At 35.5% G+C, this 24,300-nt stretch overlaps 1 protein-coding gene and 1 long non-coding RNA gene across 3 annotated transcripts; both read right to left on the reverse strand.

The window, feature by feature from the left end:
* Window positions 1-11,492: 11,492 nt before the first annotated feature.
* Window positions 11,493-16,543, reverse strand: LOC140891373 (uncharacterized). Of its 2 annotated transcripts, XR_012152508.1 has the most exons (8): window positions 16,242-16,543; window positions 15,313-15,407; window positions 15,027-15,113; window positions 14,824-14,896; window positions 14,662-14,729; window positions 13,924-14,038; window positions 12,506-12,572; window positions 11,493-11,861 (listed from the first exon to the last, which is right to left on the reverse strand). It is a non-coding gene; the product is annotated as an uncharacterized lncRNA (long non-coding RNA). The 2 variants fall into 2 exon arrangements; XR_012152507.1 differs by lacking the exons at window positions 11,493-11,861; window positions 12,506-12,572 and having other exon boundaries at window positions 13,624-14,038.
* Window positions 16,544-23,410: 6,867 nt separating this feature from the next.
* LOC140888153 (uncharacterized) lies at window positions 23,411-23,806 on the reverse strand. The gene has a single exon (XM_073295841.1). The coding sequence runs from the start codon at window positions 23,804-23,806 to the stop codon at window positions 23,411-23,413; it is 396 nt and encodes a 131-aa protein (XP_073151942.1).
* Window positions 23,807-24,300: the final 494 nt, after the last annotated feature.

The following is a 24,300-nucleotide window of genomic DNA, read 5'->3' on the forward strand; positions in this document are numbered from 1 at the left end:
GAGTTCATAGTTATATATATTAAAAATATCATATTTCTAACCGTGATTGAAATATATATATATATATATATATATATATATATATATATTTAAAGTAAATTACACACCGGTTTGAAATAAATCAATTCAAATTGAGTTAAGTTTTAATCCAAAATATAAATAAAAAACACACTAACACATTCATAACATATATATAAACATTAAAATGAAAAATTTAACTATTTTTCCTTATTATAAAGGGTAAAAAGTATAAAAATTATTTATGGGATGATCATATAATTAACGAATGGATATTTTTTATAAGATATGGAGATGAATAAATCGGTTATGGATTTCTTTAACTTACAAATACAAGTTTGAAGGTAATTTTTTTTATGTTTTAACATGTATTGGACATGAGATAGAAAATTACAAAATCAGGATTTAATTTTATTTAACGTATATTACTTATTAAAAAATATATAACAAGTTATATTACTTCAAGACGTACATAAACGAGATAAAAAAAATTCAAATACATGACACGAAGCAATTTCTCAAAATCAATCTACAAAACAATGAAAAACCCGAGTTGTAATAACTAGATAAATTCTATATTAATATTGTGTCAACGTAAAACTACGTTTAAACATTATATTTATAAGCTCGCATGAGTTCTTGAAATGTCTTATCTTAAACTATTAATGTAATTATATAGAAAAAAGATGATTATAAATGATGACACTGAAACTGCGACGAATTCATGATACGAAACAAACCATAATTTCTCAAGATTAATCAAGAAAATAATATAAAACACTAGTTGTAATAATTGCATAAGTTTCAATATCAATATTGTGACAAGGTAAAAATATATTAAACACTAGATTTATAAGCTTACATGAGTTATTGATAATGTCTTATTATAAACTGTTAATGTAGATATAAAATAATGATGACCATAAATGATTAAAATATTGAAACTCAAGGGTTGCATTATTCAAAAATGCAAATTTTTTTTATTAGTTGCAATGTTAAGGATTATATTGATTTCATAACTAAACATGTAATAGTTTTTCTTTCAAATAATATATATTACCAATTATTATAAAATATAATTTATTTAAAGAACGACAACACTTCAATAAAGGGATGATAATGGACCGGATCTAAACTTAGTCTTGTATTAAACCCGCCCCGGAGAGACGAGTTTAGACTCTCTCAAATGGGTTCACAAACAGGTCTGGGTGGGTCTTCGCGTTTGGCCAGACCCACCATAAAAATTGCTATTAAGATGATAAGAATATTGATTTTTTCATAAAGAAGAAATAATAAATGATAAATGGAAAAAATCATGAAAGAGATAAAATTTCAAATAAATATTTTATTTAATTTGATTGGCATATCTCACTTACTAACAAATACATAATAAATTATATCGACATACATAAGAAAGAAAATAAAACAAATGCATGGTGCCAAGCATGTCATACTTTCTCAATATTAATCAACAAAATTATGAAAACTCGAGTTAATAATTGCATAAGAATCAATATCAATATTGTGTCAAAATAAAAATATATTAAACATTATATATATGGGCTAACATGAGTTATTGATAATGTATTATTTTAAACTGTTAATATGTATAGCTATAGAATAACGATGAACGTAAGTGATGAACATCGAAACTGTAAGATTTTGGTAAAGTGACAAGCGCTCAGTCCTATAATTGATATCATAGCTAAGGTCATGGGTTCGATTCTCATTGATTACAAGGAGTGCAATGAAGATTGTTGAGTGCAATAATTGTCTTTGATGGGTAGAATTAACAATCGAATCATGAGGATTGAGCTACTATGCGGTTTAAAAGATTTGAGTTGCACGATTACCGTCAATTATAGCTTTTGGTAAAATGGCAAGCGCTCGGTCATATATATTATTACAAATTATTAATAAAAAAATTTTATCTATAGGACAACATCACTTCAATATACTACAAGATTTTAGAGCAACTAAATAAAAAATAATATACATTTATTCTAAAAATGGATAAGACGGTTAAAATAAAAGACGAAATGTTAACATTTTTAATCAAAAACATTCAAAATTCAAGCAAAAATTTAGCAACAAAAATTATTGCAATAATAGATTTCGAACAACTTAGCATAAAAATAAAAATAAAAAAACGTCCAATAACACATTGATTATTAACGATATTGACTTACAACTAATAGAAGATAATAACACAAGAAGGGAGGTTGGAGACAATGAAATTATTTATACTCTTGCAAAGAATTATTTCATCATAATCCAACAAAAGAATCAAAGAATAAAGATATAAAAATAAAAATAATTGATTGAGAAAACATCACAAGAATTATTATTGAAGATGATGAGAAAATTATTTTTTTAAATAATAAATAATAGATGGCAAAAAAAAAAATCGTGAAAGAAGAAAATGGTTATGTAAAAAAAGGAAAGACGCTGTAATTTAATTTAAAATTTAGAATGCATTATCTGTATTATTATTATTTTCTCAAAACCAGTAATGGTAAAATAATTTTTCAACACTATATATTATTTATTATATTTTTTTCTTAAATTTTATTTATTAAATATGTCATGATATATATCAAATTATATATTTTTCTCAATGTGTAATTTATACAAAATTATAGTATTTGTTACAATCATTATTTGCAACAACATCTATAAATTCAATTGGACTTGTAACATATATGTATAATCTTTAAACAAAGATTATTCGCACTCATTTTATAATACATATTACATTGAATTTAATATTCACTAAAATATCATGAATATTATTAACTAACTGTATGTTTATCTTTTCTCATGACAACTCATTTATTGAACAACATTTATCAATAATAAAAAATTGTTCTCACGTGCATCGCACGTGACTTTTATTAATAATTTAAAATATGTGAATAACAAAATAATGTACAACTCTAACTCGAACAAAACGTACTAGATAAAACAAGCATATGAAAATAATCAATATTTTATCTTCTACGTGAAACGAAAGGTAAGTAACAACAATTATAGAATTGAGCTGAAGGTTGTTAACTTAATTACTTTCTTTCTATTTCGCAAGTTTTATCATTTCCAGATTAATTTTAGAAGTGTTTTAACTTTAATATTCACAAATCTTTATTATTTTATTTTTCACAAAAACTTATGCGAGACAGTCTTACAAGTCAATTTCGTGTGTTGGATCTTTTATTTGGGTCAGCAATAAAAAATATTATTTGTTATATCAAATGTATTACTTTTTATTGTAAATATGAATATAATTGATATATGAGACCTCAAATATACTCTTTTTATTTATATGAAAAATAATATATTATTGTTAGCAAGAAGCGAAATCCATCGCGATAAGAAACGGACAATGAATTAAACGTGCGACTTTTGGTTTGTCAAGTACAGCCATTGTCTGTGTGGTTGTTATTTATAAATACAAAAAAGTATCTGTCTTTTGTTTTGTTCGAGTCTCGTTCAACGCTGAAAATTAAGATTAGTATTTTACTCATATATATATATATATATATATATATATATATATATATATATATATATATATATATATATTGAATTGATTAAAAATTAATCGCGAATCGGTGAATGTTTTGTTACTTTTGTATCTCAACAAACGTAACCAAAAATATTAACAAACAAAAATTAATCGTTTGTATCATCGGTGTCAACGTGTTTTGATTAGAACTAGCTAGAATCTAAATTTATGTGCAACAAATAAAATTGTGTCGATTTTAAGAATATGTACGGACTTGTTTTGGTTGGTAAATCATCTTATATATAAATAAAGACTTTATTTTAGATTAATAAATTTACAATTTTTACCTGCCAAAAAGAAAAAAAATATGTATTGACTTGTTTTTACTTGGATTCGATTGGATCCATACATTCTTACCATCGGTGTTTAGATCAAACTCGGGTACACACGTAGAGTTATTCCGCCTAGAGGCGTATTCAGGATTTTTTTTTGGGGCTTGATGTATAAATTATAAAAACCCAAAAACTTGGAAAATCTAAAACTTTCATTTCAATAATATAATCAAAACAAGCATAAAAAATAACAATCAACAAAAGAAAAAGAAATAATTGAGGATAACTATGTTGAAAAACTGTGTTCAGATCAATTAGAATTGATACCCGATGCAGCGGAAGTTTAAAAAATTTATTTTATTAATATGGAACGATTCCATATCTGGGTATCAAAACTTTACGATTAAATTTGTGTAAGTAAAACAAATAATCACTATTAAATATTTTATCTTAAAATCTCGAAGCGAGATTATGGACACCAACAGAATTTAATCTGCTCTTGTTGTATATCCCCGGAACTTATGAACGAACGTTTCTTCAATCAGGTCCACGAATAGAAAACAAAACCCTCTGATTGACTGCACTAGAAATCAATCAGAAGTTTGCGTAGAGAATAAACAGATATGATCTGTTAATTCAGATTGTAATTTTTCACAAAAATACAACCCGAATTTTCTCCAAAAGGGACAGAGAATTCGAAAATCCTCTTGAATAATATAGACTGAAATTTCGAAAATTGCTAGACTGAAAATCTTGTAATTTTCGAACACTGCAGTCTTATTTATAGATAATTTCTAGACTAGATTAAGTTATAATTGCATTATGACTCTAACTCCTTAAAGCCCACAATCCATAACTTAAGCCCAACAAGCCAAGCCCGTTGTTCTAGAAATTAATATAAAACTCATCGTGACTCTGATTGATAAACTAATTTTACCAATGTGCACAGAAACCATTTCTGCAGCTTTTAAAGTCAAGATAATTTTTCTGAATCCGAATTCAGTGATTTCCAAAAATGCTCATCCTTATGTCATTTAGGAAATCCCACTCCCTTTTAATTAAGAAGTCCAACTTCTCTTTCATTAAATTTAACTCTTTAAATTTAACTATCTCTACGGGGTTTTAGTAATCCATTACTTGTGTAACCCTCAATGGTTCAGGAATACAGCTAGCCGTGGGCTCACAACTCCTTGTGACTCGGAACAACAATTTCCGACTTACCCATCGAATCATGGTAAAAGCGCCTAGCAACATCGCCCCATGATTCCCTAGGTATTACTGATAGTGCCTGCAAGAACCAGTAGATTTTGGTTAGCGTACAGTACGGTCTCTTCATCCATATATCCCGATCGAATCAACAATCATTGGTATATCGAGAGTCGTTCGAGATTCGATAACTATGCATAACATCTTGGAGATCTATTAGTAACATCGCATGTGTTGCTAGGAACACCAAGTAACCTAAAACACATCATGTACTCTGGCCAGAGATTCGTCACACTAATATCTCCTCAGATCGCATAGGATATCCACACTCGCAAGTATGTGGTGAATCCTTGACAACAAAGCATCGACTCCTATATGTGTCGTAACTGTACCCAATCCCGACACCTGATGACCCCAATAGAGTCGGTAAACGAGTCAAAGTACAGTACTAGCATATAGAGTCTCAATGATGTTTCAAGTAATAAGGACTAATGGTGTACAACCAAAACCGCGGACTTTATCCACTCGATAAGTGATAACCACTTGGAAAGTCCGAATAGTGTAGTTCGATCATTCATCATATGAATATCCATTTGCATGCTTTGAACATCTCTATGTTCCATACCAATGAAACGTGGTACTCGGCATCACAAATGCTAGTCTCAATCTCGAGCGATCCTTATCCTTATTTGCGGACGGCTCAATTGACTAGGAATAATTTAGAATATACAGTGACTATAAGATGTGTTTCATGATAGCCATCCCCATGTGCTACCACATCTTACATACACTATAGTATATTCAAGGTCTTTATCAAAACAACAATAGTATATCATAATATAACAATATGAAGAAAGATAAAGTCAATGCCATTATAAAAGTGTAAATTATATTAAACAAAAGATTTTTTTACATAGAGTCATAAAAGCCCTTAGCCACAAGTTGGCTAACCGGGCACCCACTCTTTCAATCTCCCACTTGCCCTAAAGCCAACTAGTCATACTACGTAATCCCATTGCTTCGCGATGTTTGTCAAACAATGGTCCTGGCAAGGGCTTAGTAAGCGGATCAGCGATATTGTCTGTAGAGGCCACTCTCTCGACACTGATGTCTCCTCTTTCCACGATCTCACGGATGATGTGGTATTTTCTCAGTACGTGTTTGGACTTCTGATGAGATCTTGGTTCTTTTGCCTGAGCAATGGCACCCGTGTTGTCACAGTACACCGGGACTGGACCAACAGCTTCAGGAATTACACCCAACTCTTGGATGAATTTCCTTATCCAAACCGCCTCTTTAGCAGCAGCTGATGCTGCAATGTATTCTGCCTCAGTGGTGAAATCCGCTGTGGTGTCCTGCTTGGAACTCTTCCAAGAGACAGCACCGCCATTGAGCACGAATACAAATCCAGAGGTTGATTTCGAGTCATCCATGTCACATTGGAAGCTAGAGTCGGTATAGCCTTCCAACTTCAATTCTCTCCCTCCATAAACCATGAATAAATTCTTAGTCCTTCGCAAGTACTTAAGAATATCCTTCACGGCTTTCCAATGCATTTGACCGGGATTGGCTTGGTATCTGCTCGTGACGCTAAGAGCATAGGCCACATCCGGTCTGGTAGATATCATCCCATACATGATACTACCTATGGCTGACGCATATGACACGTATGTCATCTTCTCTATCTCTTCGTCAGTCTTGGAACACATGGACTTGGATAGAGAAACTCAATGACACATAGGTAGATGTCTTCTCTTGGACTCATCCATAGAAAACCTTTTCAATATGGTGTCGATGTAGGTTGATTGAGTGAGTCCTATCATTCTTTTAGATCTATCTCTATAGATCTGAATTCCTAGAATATAGGATGCCTCACCTAAATCCTTCATCGAGAATCTACCTGATAACCATATCTTTGTTGATTGCAACATCCCTACATCATTCCCCATGAGTAGGATGTCATCAACATAAAGTACTAAGAATGTTACCGCATTCTTAACTACTTTTTTGTACACGCATGGTTCCTCCGGGTTATTGATGAAACCAAAATCCTTTATTGTTTCATCAAATTTCTGGTTCCAACTTCTTAATGCTTGTTTGAGACCATATATTGATCTCTGAAGCTTGCATACCTTATGCTCGCTTCCCATGGATGTGTATCCCTCAGGCTGCATCATATAGATCTCTTCCTTAATGTTTCCATTAAGAAATGCAGTCTTTACATCCATTTGCCATATTTCATAGTCATACCATGCTGCTATGGCAATAAGGATTCTTATGGACTTGAACATTGCGACTGGTGAAAAAGTTTCATCATAGTCAACTCCTTGTCTTTGAGAATAACCTTTTGCCACCAATCGTGCCTTGTAGGTCAATACCTTTCCATCAGGCCCAAGCTTTCTCTTGTAGATCCATTTGCACCCAATTGGAACAATTCCATCGGGAGGATCTACTAAAGACCAAACTTGGTTAGAATGTATCGAATCTATTTCCGATTGCATAGCTTCAAGCCATAAATTCGAATCCGCATCAGAAATTGCTTCCTTGAAGTTTTTTTGATCACATCCAATGTCGAGTTCACTTTGATCCCCTTCAAGAAGAAGACCATATCTAATAGGAGGCCTAGAAGTCCTCTTGGATCTCCTAGTAATAGGCGTATCTTGTGATGATTCTTGAGGTGTAGGATCACTATTTTGTATCTCGGGTTCTTCTCGAATTTCTTCGAGTTTCATCATCTTGCCTTTCTTATCCAATAAAAACTCCTTCTCCAAGAAGGTGGCATTCCTTGAAACAAACACTTTTGTTTCAGCAGGATGATAGAAATAATATTCGATTGAATTCTTCGGATACCCTACAAAATAACATAAAGTGGATCGACTATCCAACTTATCTCCCACTGTCTGCTTCACGTAAGCAGGACATCCCCAAATCCTCAAGTACGAATACTTAGGAGCTTTGCCATTCCATAACTCGTATGGTGTTTTATTTACTGCTTTAGTGTGAACGTTGTTTAACAACAATACCGCCGTTTCAAGTGCGTAGACCAAAACGAAGGTGGGAGCTTAGTGAAGCTCATCATGGATCGAACCATGTCCAACAAAGTTCGATTGCGACGCTTCGAAACACCATTAAGCTGAGGTGTCATAGGAGGAGTCCACTGAGAGAGAATCTCATTCTCTTTTAGATAGTCCAAAAACTCGGTACTTAAGTATTCTCCACCTCGATCCGATCGAAGTGCCTTAATACTTTTACCTAGTTTGTTTTCTACTTCAGCCTTGAATTCTTTGAACTTTTCAAATGCTTCAGACTTATATTTCATTAAATATAAATACCCATACCTAGAATAATCATCAGTAAAGGTAATGAAGTAGGTGTTGCCACATTTAGTACCAATCCTAAATGGACCGCAAACATCTGTATGGATCAAATCCAACAGATTTTGACTACGCTCAGGTTTTCCTTTGAAAGGAGATTTAGTCATTTTTCCCTTTAGGCAGGACTCACAAGTAGGTAGAGAGTTAATATCAGACATATCAAACATGCCCTCTCCCACTAGCTTGTTCATCCTCCTTGAGGAAATATGACCTAGCCTAGCATGCCAAAGGTTTGCCGGGTTTTGACTATCGTCCTTCCTTTTAATTGTTGTTACCGGTTTATCAACATAATTAATTGAAACTTCTTTTAATTTTAAGCTATATAGATCGTTTTCAAGTTGTCCATTTCCAATCAAACATTCATTCTTGTAAATATTGCAAATCTCATTCACAAAATTGCAAGAAAAACCATCTCTATCAAGCATAGAAATAGATATAATGTTTTTGACCAAATCCGGAACATATAAAACATCTCTAAAAAATAACTTAAAATTGTTCTGGAAAACTAAATAAATGTCTCCATGGCTTTGGCTTCGACTCTAGAACCATTCCCGAGCCTTAGCTGGGTCTCACCCATCCTTAGCTTACGACTTCTTGTCATCACCTGCAAATCATTGCAAATGTGAGATCCACATCCGGTATCCAATACCCAGGAAGAAGTATTAAGCGAAACATTTATTTCAATGTAAAACATACCCTTTGCAGTTCGCAACTGTTCGAGGTATTCCTTGCAGTTACGTTTCCAATGACCGGGTTTTTTGCAGTAATGACAAACGTTTTCATCTTTTATCCCAATTGAAGCCTTGTCATTTCCCTTCTTATTTGGTACAATCTTCTTGGGCGGGGCAGAACGTTTCTTACCCTTTTCACTTGGTCCTTTCTTAGAGTTTGAAGAGGAGCCAACCAAGAGTACCGGTTTATCCTTCTTTACTGTGGCTTCATATGTGACAAGCATATTGACCATCTCTTCAAGGGTGGCCTCTATCTTGTTCATATTGAAGTTCATCACAAAACCGTCAAACGATGAAGGAAGTGATAGAAGCAACAAGTCCGCGCTAAGTTCATGCTCCAAAGTCAAGTCGAGTGTTACCAACTTTTCAATGAGCTCAATCATGCGCACCCCATCTCACGGACCGAAGTCCCATCTTGCATGCGGCTCGTCATGAGCTCTCTGACGGTGGCATACCTCTCCGACCTTGACTGAGCTCCAAAAAGTTCCTTGAGGTGCACGTGTATGTCAGCAACATTCACGGCATCCTCAAATCGCCTCTGAAGTTCATCAGACATTGAAGCTTGCATATAACATTTAGCCTTGATATCATGGTCCCACCATTGATCAAGTTTTGTCAATTCTTCCGGACTTATATTAGCCGGTGCTTCCTTTGGAGGATTCTTTTCTAGCACGTAGAAAATTTTCTCCGAGTTTAGAATAATTTTCAACTTACGGAACCATTCCGTATAGTTTGCGCCAGTTAATTTGTTTTGTTCGAGAATTGAAAACAGTGGATTGCGTGGATTCATCGTAATATAATACTGAAGAGGAAACAGACAATAATCAGTGATTTGTTTAATTAATTTACTAAGACATAAAATATGGCGAATTTTATTTTATGAATTACACTCCCACTATTTTAACGATTTCACTACCCTCTAGTGAAAACGGAAAACTGTTTTTCTTAGTGAGAACATGGAGTCCAATTGACAAATCATGATCTCGAATAATATCAGCCAACCATAATTTTCAAAAGGTAGAGCCCAATTACTTCCAAAGTAACCCCCATGTTTTTACCTCATGTCCAATAAGGGCCCAATAATATGACGCCGTTTATTGTGACATGTCAAGATAACCCATCAATATTAAGTTGTGATGGACGGTCGTCAAGTGGATCCCCCAATAATATGAGTCAATCCCATGAGAGTTCCACCCAACTTACAACAAGTGTCGATCCAATGTACAGCTTTCCGACGAACGGGCCCCCCCAATAATATGAGCCGGACCGTATCCGCGGGTAGCATTTCATACATTGATCGTTGATGGAAGGTAGAAATATTTAAACAATATTTAAATTCCCTTTTATTAATCTTGATATCAATTTTAAATCATATTTAAAATGAGGGATTTTTAATTTTGAAAATTTGTCTCATCATTCAATTTATGTATGCTTGCGGGATTCATACAATTTAGTCTAAACATGCATACATCAATAATATCATATATTATTTAAGGATGATCGATCCCATTAACTAATCGACCCGTGGTTGCCAATCACGAGTCTAAGTCCAATCCTAGGTGATATGCAAGTATGCAATGCAATCCTATTACATTGAGCTTCCAATTTACATTTTTTCGGTCTTCATTGTCTGCTGGGCCCATCATTTCTTCAAATCTTTGTCTTCCACTAAGTCTAATAAATTTACAATAAATTTCGATGACAAATATGAGATACATTTTTAGGGGTGGGAACGGGCCATAAACCAGGCCCACTTTTATTACATATGACAATCATATTGGGCTATAAACCAAGCCCATTAATAAACACCAACAACAATAAGACAAATATAAATCACCTAACATACACCTAAAACATTGGTCATGGCAATCGATCATCCTTTATCCATTAATTAATTCAAAAATTAAATAATTGCATAAACATGCAAAGGCATCATAATTTAAAAGATAAAATCATATTTTATCTTATCCATCCATAAGATCATATCTTATCATCAATTGTACCAAAATAATTAATTTTATAAAATTTAATTTAACGGATAAAATTTATAAATTTTCCAAAAATTCAAATTTATCCAAAAATCAATTTTAAAATTTTCGGACTCGAACAATTCGATCCGATGCCTCGTGAACCAATCAAAAACAATTTTCGATCGGATCAAAAACTAGAATTTCAAAAAATTAAAATTTTAATTAAAAATTAAAAATAATTTTTCCGGGCTGCCCGGGATTGTCCCGGGCAGCCCGCGCCCCAAAAAGGGGCCCGGGCTGGGCAGCGACAATCGCTGCCCGATTTGCCCATTAAAATTTAATTTTAAATTTTCGTTTTGTTTCAAAAACCGAGACTTAAAAATTTTGTACAATCGATTAATTTAATCGTTTGATCTGAGCAACCTGGCTCTGATACCACTGTTGGAAATCGGTGTTCAGATCAATTAGAATTGATACCCGGTGCAGCGAAAGTTTAAAAAATTTATTTTATTAATATGGAACGATTCCATATCTGGGTATCAAAACTTTACGATTAAATTTGTGTAAATAAAACAAATAATCACTATTAAATATTTTACCTTAAAATCTCGAAGCAAGATTATGGACACCAACAGAATTTAATCTGCTCTTGTTGTATATCCCCGAAACTGATGAACGAACGTTTCTTCAATCAGGTCCACGAATAGAAAACAAAACCCTCTGATTGACTGCACTAGAAATCAATCAGAAGTTTACGTAGAGAATAAACAGATATGATCTGTTAATTCAGATTGTAATTTTTCACAAAAACACAAACCGAATTTTCTTCAAAAGGGACAAAGAATTCGAAAATCCTCTTGAATAATATAGACTGAAATTTCAAAAATTGCTAGACTGAAAATCTTGTAATTTTCGAACACTGCAGTCTTATTTATAGATAATTTCTAGACTAGATTAAGTTATAATTGCATTATGACTCTAACTCCTTAAATCCCACAATCCATAACTTAAGCCCAACAAGCCAAGCCCGTTGTTCTAAAAATTAATATAAAACTCATCGTGACTCTGATTGATAAACTAATTTTACCAATGTGCACAGAAACCATTTCTGCATCTTTTAAAGTCAAAATAATTTTTCTGAATCCGAATTCAGTGATTTCCAAAAATGCTCATCCCTATGTCATTTTAGGAAATCCCACTCCCTTTTAATTAAGAAGTCCAACTTCTCTTTCATTAAATTTAACTCTTTAAATTTAACTATCTCTACGGGGTTTTAGTAATCCATTACTTGTGTAACCCTCAATGGTTCAGGAATACAGCTAGCCGTGGGCTCACAACTCCTTGTGACTCGGAACAACAATTTCCGACTTACCCATCAAATCATGGTAAGAGCGCCTAGCAACATCGCCCCATGATTCCCTAGGTATTACTGATAGTGCCTGCAAGAACCAGTAGATTTTGGTTAGCGTACAGTACGGTCCCTTCATCCATATATCCCGATCGAATCAACAACCATTGGTATATCGAGAGTCGTTCGAGATTCGATAACTATGCATAACATCTTGGAGATCTATTAGTAACATCGCATGTGTTACTAGGAACACCAAGTAACCTAAAACACATCATGTACTCTGGCCAGAGATTCGTCACACTAATATCTCCTCAGATCGCATAGGATATCCACACTCGCAAGTATGTGGTGAATCCTTGACAACAAAGCATCGACTCCTATATGTGTCGTAACTGTACCCAATCCCGACACCTGATGACCCCAATAGAGTCGGTAAACGAGTCAAAGTACAGTACTAGCATATAGAGTCTCAATGATGTTTCAAGTAATAAGGACTAATGGTGTACAACCAAAACCGCGGACTTTATCCACTCGATAAGTGATAACCACTTGGAAAGTCCGAATAGGGTAGTTCGATCATTCATCATATGAATATCCATTTGCATGCTTTGAACATCTCTATGTTCCATACCAATGAAACGTGGTACTCGGCATCACAAATGCTAGTCTCAATCTCAAGCGATCCTTATCCTTATTTGCGGACGGCTCAATTGACTAGGAACAATTTAGAATATACAGTGACTATAAGATGTGTTTCATGATAGCCATCCTCATGTGCTACCACATCTTACATACACTATAGTATATTCAAGGTCTTTATCAAAACAACAATAGTATATCATAATATAACAATATGAAGAAAGATAAAGTCAATGTCATTATAAAAGTGTAAATTATATTAAACAAAAGATTATTTTACATAGAGTCATAAAAGCCCTTAGCCACAAGTTGACTAACCGGGCACCCACTCTTTCAAACTACCACTACAAAAAAACTTTGAGTTTAGCCACGGCCAAAACCGTGGCTAAAACCGTGGCTAAATTGATTTACCCACGGTTTTAGCCACGGTTTTTGAAACCATGGTTAAATCCACCGTTGTTAAATTTAGCCATGGTTTTTTAAAAAGTCGTGGCTAAACTATTAAAACCGTGGTTATTAAAAAAACCGTGGTTAATTTCGTCACGGTTTTTAGCCACCGTTTTAAAAAAACCGTGGTTAATTTAGCCACGGTTTTACACAATCGGTACATTCATATGGCCATCCACATGCAATTCCCAGTCAACATAGTACATTTGGAATTCCAAAATACAAGTGCACACTACTGCAATCATTCTTAGTAAAGTACATCCATGGTTAATTTACTTGAATGCTAGACTTAAGCAAATAATGGAAATACACTTAAAACATAGTTAACATTTAATAACAGAAGAACAACTAACCGAGATGAAACTTTACAATCGCAAGAAAAGGGAACACTGCGCAGAAGATTCAACCAAAGGAATTGTAAATCGGTAAAGCAGACGATGGTAAACACACCTAATTAACGATAAGCACCTATGAACAAAGAAAAACGCATGTAAACAGAGATATTTTGTATAGTCCCATTCGATACAAACAAAAGCGAGAGAAGAAAGTGGAGAAACAAAACACCGATAACATATCAGAGCATGGGATAAAGCAAAACTAATAAAGTATGAAGATATAAATAAATAATCGTGATGTCGATGGTGAAACTATTTAACCAACTACATCATCATGTCGTCACAAAAATCTCCGGGGTAGTCTATAATTAGCTGCTCTCTTTTTTCCTTTCTCCCCAAAAGGACAAACACAAACTGTAACAATCTTCTTGGTTAATTGATAACATCAATTTTTTGATTCAAAATTTTAAATCCAGTATGCTTAATAATACCAAATCAGTGCGCAAAAAAGGTGTTCCTAGATTTGTTTCCTTCAAAGCAATTTCCATGAGAAGGAGGACAAAATTACACTCAACCAACATACACTTTGCATAAACCTAAAAAATAATTAGATACTGATGATGGAGTCTAAGCATTTTAGTAAAGAAAAAAACCCAAACAACAACAAGGGAAAATCAAAATAGAGAGACTGAAAACACCACGAGCATACCAGAACACCCAAAAAAAACGGAACAAAAATGCAAGGAAACAACTAACCGAGCTGAAGCCTTCCACTCCCAAGAAGAGGGAACCAAAAAAAGCAAAGAGCTCGGAAATCAAAAAATCTAAACAAAAGAGAAAGCAGATCGGAGAATGCAGACAATAGCGTACAACTTGTGGGTAAAAACAAGAGGGAAAAAAAAAGCAAGGAGAACAAACCCGCACGATGCTCTCTAGTCCCAAGCAGAGGCCGCACCACGTAGAAAATGGGAAGAAGAAAGAATGATACACACTTGAAATATAATAATATATATCAATATACCAAAATAATGTTGACCTAAAATAAAATTAACTTAAAAATTACAAAATATGTCTACATATATGGAAAGAATTATACATAAATAATGAACACACATACGTACCCTCTACTGCTATATGGGTCTCGTACCGATTGGAGAATGTGATAAATTGATATTGCTCCCAAACCTTTGAAGAACCAATTTTATATCCTGCAAATACAATTAATGTGTATTTATTTATTTATTTAATTTCAATACATAAAGTTTGTACTAAATAATGTAACGGAGAAACATTGTATCATTGTCAGTGCTAACCGGCATCACCATTTCACTACAGTCTACCGAAATTAAAATGGACTAATAATTATATTCAAACTCATTGCTAATAACCTCTGATCAAGCCAAGTACCTTGTAAAAGTTCTTTGAAACGAGACCATCATTTTCAGAAGCATTCAATTCTTGCGCAAACTTTTCGGGCCCTTTGTTGATAGCTTGCATTTCCTCTACCAAATATGAAAATATTATAGAATTATTAACAAATTAAAAAATGATAAAATAACAAACACCTTTGTCGAAGCCTCTAAACTCACTAGATCGTTATGAAAATCTATTACTTCTGGCAACTTTGCAGCTATGTTGGATCCTAGCATTTTATATGAGATCGTCAAGTATTATGAGTGCGGGAGATGCGGTCATTAAACAAATGCAAAGGGCATATTATATTATTCTTTGTTTTAACAGAGAAGGATAAAAATCACAATCTTAACTATTACGTGGAAGTCATCATCCAATATTGATATACACACCACTTGCTAATTGAGTAGGGACTGAAAATTTTCATTCGGTTGATCGAAATGTGTTAAATTTTTATGTAGCATATATATTATTATCTAATGTTTTGAATTACAATCATAGATTAGATTACGGACCATATATTATTATGACGGCCTCTAAAATTTCAAAAATGCATAATTCATCTCGTAACATCCTCTCAATATCCAAAATAACGACTGTAAAACTCTAACAGTCACTATAACTAAATACAAACTTTACAAATACTGATCCTCCAATAATTGCAATTAAATGCTGGAATTTTTTTATGACAATTCTATGGCATGTAAACACCAAATAACTAAGTATGAAACACTAATTTTCGGAAATCCTCCATATTCAAATCTGAAAATTCGAACATAATTCAAAATAATTTGTGAATATTTAGCAATACCAATCGGTTCGAATGTAACAACTCCAACCAATAGCGCCTCAAATATTAATTAAAGGTATTTGCAAATAAAGCAAAAGTCCCAAAATTCGAAACCCTAGTTTCTGAAATATACCTTCAACAATGAGAATTCCAACTTGAATCTAGTAGAAAAATCTCCAATCAACCGAGAACAACAGTTTTCGCCCGATTTTCGACGAATAAATGCGGCGTATGTGCGACGGCTTAGAAAGGGTTGTGATAGAATCTAGCAAAATGGGTATCACCAGTTACATTTCGTTAAGAGGATTACGAAAATATGTTTATTTTCGAAAATAGATCATCGACGCCAGAGTTGCGGCGATTTGAAGTGACGATAAAAAAATTGAAAAGAAAAAAAAAAGAGATCGGGCAGGGGAGAGGGGCGAAAGATTTTGATTGAGGGGAGATAAGTCCTATTTGTATATGAACTAACCACTTTTTAATAACGGTTCAAATAAAACTGTAGTTATTCAACAACGATTAAAAAATCCGTGGTTAAATATAGCAACGGTTTTTCTAAACGGTGGGTACTTAACCACGGTTTTGAAAAACCGTGGTTATTCAACCACAGTTTTAAAAAAACCGTGGCTAAAAGAAAACCGTGGTTATTTAGCAACGATTTTTTAAAACTGTAGTTAAGTTAACCACGGTTTTTTTAACCGTGGCTATTTAACCACGATTTTCATAAAACCGTGGCTAAATTGGCCACGTTTTTAAAAAAACCGTGGTTAAATAGGCAATTTTTTTGTAGTGTACAGTTATATATCACTTTGCATATTTTTTGCAATTTCATGAAAATTAGAATCAAACTAATTTTTTTTTAATAAAAATTACTTAACACCTAAATGAAAATAGCTAAAATTAAAAATTTTATTAAATTAAATAACTTAGAACATCCAAACTCACGAAACAACTATGACAGTGGCAAAGATTAAGGCACAAAAACGAAAGCTTAACAAAATTATCCAAAAATTAAGCCACAAATGAATTATTCAAACAGAAAACTAATTAAAAATAACCTAGCTATGAACAAATATATTGGTCATGAATTCATCCCTATTGTAGGATTTAAGAGGTCTTAAATTTGACGAAAGAACATTCAAAAAATAAAAATATAAACAAAAGCAAAAGCAAAAGAGGATAACAAAAATTAGTAGACAAATTGTAAGAAATGAAATTTGTACCTTCACGCCTATTTATTTTTTAAAAAACACTTGGTGGGCTTAATTAATAATTGGACCAAAATACAACTATAAGCCCAATCAAAGCCCCTACTAATGGTAGGCCCCTATTCGGCCAATATTCGAATCGACCAATCTCGACTCCGGGTGAATACCTTGAGTTTAATTCAACTATATATTATTGTTTCGTGTTTGAGTTGTCACAATTTCATTTTTAAAAGTGTTTATGTTGTGTTTAGATTGATAGATTTCAAATTCATGTATTACATTTTTATTGTTTACAATAAAATAATAGATCAAATCTTAAATTTACATCTTATTTATTTATATATTAATAATACAAAGTAAAATCATTATTTGGTGAACTCGAATCTATATATTACTCCCTCCGTCCCAATTATAATGTTCATGTTTTTTTTTGTTTGTCCCAAATATATAGTCATATATAATATTTAATAATATTTTTGTACACTTTTTTACTAATATACCCCCTATTAACTACACCTTGAAAATTGTGCAATCATTTTTAATACATTAAATAGGGATAAAATAGGAAGTTTATATAAAATTTGTTTTTCCAATAAATTTTTTTTAATATGTGTGAAAAACAAAACAAGACAATATAATCGGGACGGAGGGAATAATATATAGATTCGATTCTTATTTTTTTAAACAGCAAAAATACATCTGAAATACATATCAATCCCAACCTTAAATTACTGTTTTATCTTGAATTGTTTCATACACCACATGCCTTTAATTAACGTCTACGTTTATAAATTTGAATAAATTTGAAGGTATCAATCTTCTTATGTTCTCATACTTAATACACTACATGTATATTTTTATATAGTGGTCCACTATATGGGAACCTAGTTAGCTTGTAGGCAAACACTTGTATGCAACCGTTGCACGGGTCATATTCGTGTGACGGGTCTCTTATATGGGTTATCCATTAAAAAGTATTACATTTTATGTCAAAAGTATTACTTATTATTATAAATATGGATAGGGTTGACCCGTCTCACGAATGAGACCGTTGCACAGGAGTGTTACTCTAGCTTGTAAATTATTTCGTGCATGTCATTTACTCGAAAAAAATTAGCATGATTCCGATGCAAATCTAATTCACTGATAATTAATTTAAGTTTGAAAATTGCAAGGTCTATAGGCGAATAGTTCCAAGTTTTTTAAGGAAAATATTCGCAGCTTACATTAAATTAATAATTATATTTTTGGCACTCTCAAAAAAAATAATTATATTTTTGGCGACTAAGAATTAGGATACTTTCGTGGATTGTTTCTGTCCCAACGCCCGACAAATGGATTTCAAATGCAATAAAATAAAGTTGGAAAAGGACAAATTAAAACCCAATAAAAATTATCGTTCAAGGCAATAAGACCAATACCATTCGAATCAATAGAAATTTAAAAAATTTCGGGTAAAATATTATTTATTTCAGATTGATCGAGAAGCCGTGACAATAGTATATTATTTTCAAATTTTAAAATTGGCAATCTCGTGTATTAATGGAATAGAGTAGGTTCCGTGAAATATAAAGAATCTACATGATTTAATAACATTGAAATAAAATTACGAAAACTTTGAAATGTGTACGGTGTATCTATCACTAATATCATCCCGTAAAACAATATGATTACTTTTATATGAATAATTTCATTCAATATGACATAAACATGAATATTAGGCGTTTTTTAAAATTACTGAATTTTTATTTATTTATTTTAATCCATGGTGAATGTTCGTGCTCGAATATATATTGATGATGTCGGAATTTTACCTCGGGTTCGGTCTGGTAGAATGGATCCTCCAATTTCTTTATAGAGTAGGTCGGGTCGGGTGTGGCGGAACTGCACAAGCAACAGCTAGGTCAAAGGGACGCCGAAGGTGTTTTCGGTGTGACCCCTCCGATGCCTAAGTCAGTGTCTTGAAGGCAGAGGGTATTATTAATGCGAAAACTGAGAGATATGAGTGCGTGAATATAAAAGTGAGTAGTGAATAATGAATAATACCTGTATTTATAGTAGAAATAGAATAAGTTACCTAGTCGAATTATAACATGTTAGGGAGTAGGACTCCTCACTCATTGGTCCCTTTGTAAGCTTATCTCTATCTCATAAATATTTGATAAGATCTAAGCTTATCTCGTATATATCAAAATCCCACTTGAATTAGAAAAAGATTGTACATGGCCTATTAAAGCATAACCTAGCTCGGCCCATTATGACCAGCCCAGGTCATGACAAAGCCCAACATAGCTTTGGACTGGACTGGACCCTACCACCTTGGGCTATGCTAGGTAAACCCATTATAAACGGGCTCGGGTGAAAATATTTTATCGGAGTAACAATAGTACCTCCCTAACTGGTCTAAAAGAAGAATGAGTTTAGACCAATTACTCAGTCCTGACCCCGTTCTATACAGGCTTTGTACAGACAGCCCAGAATTGAACCCACGAGATGTGTTTCTTTGAACGGTCCAGATCAAGATCCGCGTGATGTGCTTTTAATGGACGACTCAGATGTCTTAGGACGGTGCATCTCCCGAAGCCTTAGTGGCTCTGACCTGTCCCGTCCCGAACCGTAGATCAAGAAGCTAATCGACGGCTTAGATCATCTCACCTCCTCTATAAATAGGTCAGTAAAAATTTTGTTTTTTACTTTTCACTTTTGTACTGTCACGCTGCAAAAATTTCAAGAGCTCCCCCGACCCGGACTACTTGCTCCCGACCTGCTCATTTACTTACCAAGCTTCAACTGTTTCACCTGTAAGTCTTCCTTTCACTAGGTTAGTTAACATGTCTTCCCCAGATGAGACCTCTATTAGAGAAATAGTAGAATTTGTTGAAACACCCAGCTCTCCCCTTAACAACCCCGAGTCCTCCGACTCGGATAATCCAAGCTCAGACCTGGATCTGTCGGAGACTCGTATAGAAAAATTAAAGCGATTGCACAAACTCAGGTCGGATGAAGCCCGATTATCTGCCAAAGGGAAACAATGGTATGAAGTCCTGGCCTCCCATCTAAGTCCAGACCTAGGTCCCCTCATTAGGGAGAAATCGGGAATGCCCGATACCTATGATCTTATAATCCCGGGCCGTAAAGACCGGGCTCACAGACCCCCTCCTAATTTTTTGAGCTTCAGCCTAGATCAAATCAAGATGGGTTTAAGATTTCCAGTCCCGAACTGCATTTCCTACTTGTGTCAATACTTTTGTGTGTGCCCGAGTCAATTATCCCCGAACTCTTTTAGTTCAATTCTATCATTAGGTGTACTTTTCTGTTTCTTCCGAATTCCCTTAGACATAGGAAATTTTATTTACTTCTTGCAAATTAAGAAAACCGCCCCGGGCCGCTTCTATATTTCCATGCGACCCGAATACCCCTTTCTGAAGGGTAAGCCTAGCTCCCACAAAGGCTGGACAAACAGATACTTTTTTGTCAACCCCAACCAGCCATGGAAATGCCGGTCTAACTGGGCTATGAACTTTACCAGTCCTGAACTGCCAGCTTTACCTACTCACAACTTTACCAATTTTATCAATACCATGTCTGCGCAAACTTTTGATATTGAGAGCCTGATTGAGGAGGATCTGCTCTGTCATTATGGCTTCAGTGGGAAGGGAGTAGAGATCCAAGGGGATGTAGGTAGTACCCCTGTACCCGTGCTATCCTTATCTTAGACTGATTCCCCTTATGCCTTTGATTTACCGTATTTTTATATATGTATACATTTTTTATTTTTAGACGACAGGATCAAATCTGCCGCTATGCCTGCCAACTTCAGAGCTGCACTGAAGAATTTGAAGAGGAAGAAAACAGAGGACAGTGAGGCCAGAACTCATCCCGAACCTCCTCCCCTTGAACAGTCAAAAAAGAAAGCTTCCAAAACCAAGGAAAAGCCCAGCGCCAATCTTCCCGAGCTTGAGCAGCCGTCCATTGTTTCCTCGTCCCGAGCCCATGCCAAAGAACCCATAATAGAGTTCGGGTCCCTACCTGACGCTGAACCTCAAGGAATGCCAGATCAGCCCGGGGTCCCAGAGATGTCATTTTTCTCGAAGCCCGACCACCAAGGGTGCCTAGGCATAATGCAGAACCTGATTTCTCGTTCTGATTTAAAAATCCTTCAAGGAGTGCCTACCTTGGAGGCTGAACAGAACTTCGCTCTTGCATCCCTGCAGGTATATTGCATTTTTTGATCTTACCTTGTATACGGAGCTGTCATGTACCGAGCTGGGTTTTAACCTTCATGTTTTCACAGGCTCTAGCTTGGGGAGGGGAGATCACCAGCCGAGCTTTCAAAGACCGGGAGGAACACAACCTGAATCAGGAGGCCTTCGTTGCTCGGATTTCTGAGCTCACACGAAAAACCCGGGAAATGAAGGCTGATCATGATGAAAAGGTGACCGAGATGAGGGTGGAGATTGAATCCATACGGGATGCTCTGGAGGCTGCTCATAAAAAGACTGCCGAGCTGGAAGTGGACAAGATTGAACTAAAGAACCAAGCACGGGCCCTGACTCGGGAACTTGAGGCTGCGAAGGAGGTCGGAAAAAGAGAATTCTTGAATTCCGCTAATTTTGCTAACGCCGTAGCTGAGAAGGCAGCTACTTTTTTTGACGAGGGTTTTAAGGGATGCTTAGCCCAGTTCAGGGCTAATGGGTATTCCGAGACCGAGCGCCCCGCCCTTTTCCTGGACTGTTCCAAGGCCCTAGATGACATGCCTGATGAGGACTCCGAGGAGGCCGAGCCGGAGAGAACAACAAGTCCCGGCCAGAACTCAAGGCCACAGGATGCCCCCACCCCTTGATTATTTCTTCTTCCTGCTCTGAATTGTCTAAAAACATGATATGAATGATACCCTGCGTGGTCATCGATTTTTGTTATTGCCCGGGTCGGGCTGACACATTGTTGCTATGAATGAACGTTTATTTCTTATTCTATTTTTAGTTCGGGTTTCTTTAAAAAATGCGAGAAATTTTATCAAGTCCGGCTGTTTTAAGGCCCCGATCTGCGTGTGCCCGAACTGTTTTAATAACTGAAACCAAACTTATCATGCAAGTTTATAAGGTCCCGACCTATATATGCCCGAACTGACTTAATAACTGAGCAAACTTATGCAAGTTTATGAGGTCCCGACCTATATATGCCCGAACTGACTTAATTACGGCAGGGCGATAATGAATTTATTCAACCTTAATTCAGCCCCTGAGATCGATCCATATTTAAACTTTTAAGTTCTAAGTACCGTTAATGGAAATTGTTTTAATGCTAGACCTGCTTACTACCGAAGTAGTTGATGTGCTGGACCTGCTCAGCTATTAGGCTCTAATACTGATATGGGTTTTAAGTGTCAGACCTGTCTGGGCTTTGAGACCACTAATGTGGATTTTGAGTGCCAGACCTGCCTGGGCTTTTGAGACCACTGATGTGGATTTTGAGTGCCAGACCTGCCTGGGCTTTGAGACCACTGATGTGGATTTTGAGTGCCAGACCTGCCTGGGCTTTTGAGACCACTGATGTGGATTTTGAGTGCCAGACCTGCCTGGGCTTTGAGACCACTGATGTGGATTTTGAGTGTCAGACCTGCCTGGGCTTTTGAGACCACTGATGTGGATTTTGAGTGCCAGACCTGCCTGGGCTTTGAGACCACTGATGTGGATTTTAAGTGCTAGACCTGCCTGGGATTTGAGACCACTGATGTGGATTTTGAGTGCCAGACCTGTCTGGGCTTTGAGACCACTGATGTGGATTTTAAGTGCCAGACCTGCCTGGGCTTTGAGACCACTGATGTGGATTTTAAGTGCCAGATCTGCCTGGGCTTTGAGACCACTGATGTGGATTTTGAGTGCCAGACCTGCCTGGGCTTTGCAAGGTATGTTTCTCAAAAAATTGTTTTATAAAAACAGGCCAAAACTTTTCAGCGCCATATTTCCAAAATAAAATTGACACTAGAAAGGAATGATCCTAACGTAAACAAGAAAACTTCAAAAATATAAATAACTGGTTAAGTGCCAGTTTAGTGAAAAATAGATAACATGATGAGGCCCGAACTGAGCTGTTAGGGATAATATTTTTTCAAGTGCTGAGCGTTCCATGGCCTTTTTCCCTTTTTACCTTGAGCATCTTCCAAGTAATATGCGGCTACTCCGACTTTTCCTATCACTTTGAATGGGCCTTCATACTTGGCTTCTAGCTTTCCTCGTTCCCCTTGATGTTGTATTTTTCGCATAACCAGGTCTCCCTCTTGGAAAACCTTGGGGTATACTCTTTTGTTGTATGCTTGGGTCATTCGTTTGCGATAGGCCGCTAGCCTAATTGCAGCTCGGGACCTGTTTTCTTCGAGTAAATCTAGATCCATTGCTCGTAATTCTTGATTGTTTTCCCCATACGCCATGATTCTTGCACTCTCTTGCCCTATCTCTGCTGGGAGCACAGCTTCAGTCCCGTATACCATGCTGAAAGGGGTTTCACCTGTACCGGACCGAGTTGTAGTTCGGTAGGACCACAATACGGAAGGGAGCTCATCTGCCCACTTGCCCTTAGCCGCATCCAGTCGTGTCTTGAGAGCTTGGACTATCGTTCTATTGGTAACTTCGACCTGTCCATTCCCCTGTGGATACGCGACAGAGGTGAAACCTGTTCAATCTTCATTTCTTGACACCATGCTCGGACTTTAGATCCACAGAACTGTCGCCCATTGTCTGACACTAGCCTGCGAGGGATCCCAAAGCGGCATATTATATTTTTCCATAAAAATTTGAGCACTTCGTTCTCCGTAATCTTCGCAAGGGGTTCGGCCTCCACCCATTTGGAAAAGTAATCGACTGCGACCAACAAGAATTTCCTTTGTCCTGTGCTAACAGGGAATGGCCCTACTATGTCCATCCCCCATTGGTCAAAAGGGCAAGCAGCCACCACTGCCTTCATGTACTCTGCAGGTCTCCACTG

Source organism: Henckelia pumila, chromosome 3 (genome assembly GCF_033568475.1).
Source record: "Henckelia pumila isolate YLH828 chromosome 3, ASM3356847v2, whole genome shotgun sequence".
NCBI lineage: Eukaryota > Viridiplantae > Streptophyta > Magnoliopsida > Lamiales > Gesneriaceae > Henckelia > Henckelia pumila.